Raw genomic sequence first — 2,559 nt, forward strand, 5'->3', positions numbered from 1 at the left:
AAATTGCCCCCTAGTGTTGGAAAGGTTAAGTGGGGTTATGGGGATAGGGTGGAGGCATGGCCCTAAGGTGCTCTTTCCAAGGGCCCATGCAGCCTCAATGGGCTGAATGGACTCCTTCTGCACTGTAGGAATTCTATGATTCCAACCGGGCTCCCAGAGTATTACCCTGGGTCTCTGGATTTCTAGTCCAGTGACAATAACAGGACGCCACAATCTGTTGTCCTGCCAGTCTAAATCCTCCAACCATTACTGAACTGATGGATTGGTCGCTGTGTGTGGGATCTTGCTGCGCGCACGTTAGCTGCCGAAACTCCTACCTAAGGAAGCGCCTTTGGGACATACTGAGGTGGTGAAAGGTCGCGATGGAAGTGCGAATACTTACCCTGGCCGTCACTTATTGCCATCCGCTCCAAAATCAATGGAAATTATTTTAAAATACTTTTCTCCGGTGTCTGCGGTTCGCCCTGTCTGCTAAATTCAGCGGCAGCAACTTCCCTTTGGCAGGGTGTAAGCCTTCCTTTGGAGAAAAGACTGCGGTGAGCCAGATTCGAACCAAGTGACCGGCAGCAATTCTAATGCAGCAGGATGAGAGATGGACATGGTGTGGGCTCATGTGGGTTTGACCCTCCCATCACAATTCTGAGATAGTGTCGTCGGTAAACCGGGGGTGGGGGCATCAGCCACTAAATTCACCGGCAAAAAAACCCCCAACTTGGACAGAAAGAGTCTCAGATCAACGTGATATGACTTGATAATGGCCCCGCTGCCTGACGCGCATGGTAACAGCACAAACAAAGGTAATAATCGGGAGAGAAACAGCATTGTTATCCCATCTTAACCACGAAAGGTAGCCACTGAAGAGGGTAGGGTTTCTTTTGCAAATGTAAGGGCATAATCGAAACAGAAAGAGCCATGAAGTCATCGAATTTACACATTCGGAAATGTTCTTTACCCATCGGGGTTCTCTGCAGGAAATACCCCTCCAATACCACTCAATCGGTAAGATCAGAGCCCAGGATGTCGTCCTTCTCTTCAATAGACAGCCATAGCATCCATCCTGCCAGGATGATCAAGGAGATCAGGGCACTGATGATTGACATGGGCACGGGCTACTTCAAAGCAGGGTTCGGTGGCCAGGCCAAGCCTTCAGTGGTCATCTCTTCCACGGTGGGCAGGCCCATGCAGCGAAGCGCCAAGACCGGGGACAACCGGCAGGAGAACTTTGTGGGCAGTGAACTGAGAGCCCCCTTTGAGCTGCGGCTCATCAACCCCCTCCGGCATGGCATCGTGCTGGACTGGACTGGCGCCGAGGCTCTCCTGTGCTACATCTTCGATAAGGAGCTGAAGGTGCGGCCCGAGGACCACGCCGTGATGGTGGCTGACCCACCCCTCAGCCCCGTTACTAACCGCGAGAGGACGGCTGAGCTCCTCTTTGAGGCCTTCGGCATCCCAGCCATTCACATCACCAGGCAGTCACTGCTCTCCATCTATGCCTATGGGTGCACTAGTGGGCTGGTGGTAGAGAGCGGCTTTGGCTCAAGTTGTGTGGTCCCCATCCATGAAGGTTATATTATGCCGCACATCACTGCTACCGTCGACTATGGGGGAAGCGACCTCACCAAGTACTTGCTCAAACTTATCAACCACAATGGTTACAAGATAGGTGCCAGTGAGTATCATTTGGTGGAGAAGATCAAACAGGAATATTGTTACACTGCCATTGACTTTGACAATGAAATGCGTAGTGAGACTAAAGAGTACACAGCACACTATGAACTTCCAGATGGTAAGATTATCACAGTTGGTAAAGAAAGGATCAAATGTCCCGAGGCCCTCTTCAATCCATCACTCATGGGCTCCAGAGAGGCTGGGCTGCACACAATGGCTCTGAACATCATCAATAAATGTGACCCCAGCCTGCTCGAGGAAATGTACAAAAACATCCTCCTCTGTGGAGGCTCGACCATGTTCTCCGGATTCCGCGTTCGTTTCCAGAAGGAATTAAGGAAACTGGTGCAGGATATGAACCCACAAGTTCAAGCAATTCCTGAGAGGAAATATTCAGTCTGGTATGGAGGGTCAATCCTATCCTGCCTCAAATCCTTTCAACAACTTTGGGTTAGCAAAAAGGATTATGATGAGCGCGGACCACTGGCCATCTATAGGAAATGTTTCTGAAGCTGAAGTTTTAATCACTTTTGACCTTTTTTTTAAAAACAAAAAACACATTACAGATTTCCATTGTTGAATGTAACTTAAATTAATTGGAGAAAAACTTTTAAAACCATGGAAACAGAATAAAGTCTTATAACTTTGTGTGATTATTGAAATGGATGATATGGTGATGGGAGTTGAGATGTGATTGCAACAAAGGTCTTGGCTTGAAATTCCACTGGGATCTTTTGACGTCGGGAATTAAGGCTGTAGGATGTGCATAGGGTTGCCAACGGTGACTAAGTGTATTCCTGGAGGTTTCATCTGGTGTTTGACACCCCCCCCCCCCCCCCCCCCCCCCCCCACTCCAGCCATTAATTGACCAACACATCCATCATTGTCACA

The 2,559-nt window shown here is 49.1% G+C and overlaps 1 protein-coding gene across 1 annotated transcript; it reads left to right on the forward strand.

Moving 5' to 3' along the window:
- Positions 1–388: 388 nt before the first annotated feature.
- On the forward strand, positions 389–2,316 carry LOC119970097 (actin-like protein 7B). The gene has a single exon (XM_038804114.1). It carries the CDS (start codon positions 913–915, stop codon positions 2,176–2,178), a length of 1,266 nt encoding a protein of 421 aa, XP_038660042.1. The 5' UTR covers positions 389–912; the 3' UTR covers positions 2,179–2,316.
- The last annotated feature ends 243 nt before the right edge of the window (positions 2,317–2,559 follow it).

Source organism: Scyliorhinus canicula, chromosome 8, assembly GCF_902713615.1.
Source record: "Scyliorhinus canicula chromosome 8, sScyCan1.1, whole genome shotgun sequence".
Taxonomy (NCBI): domain Eukaryota; kingdom Metazoa; phylum Chordata; class Chondrichthyes; order Carcharhiniformes; family Scyliorhinidae; genus Scyliorhinus; species Scyliorhinus canicula.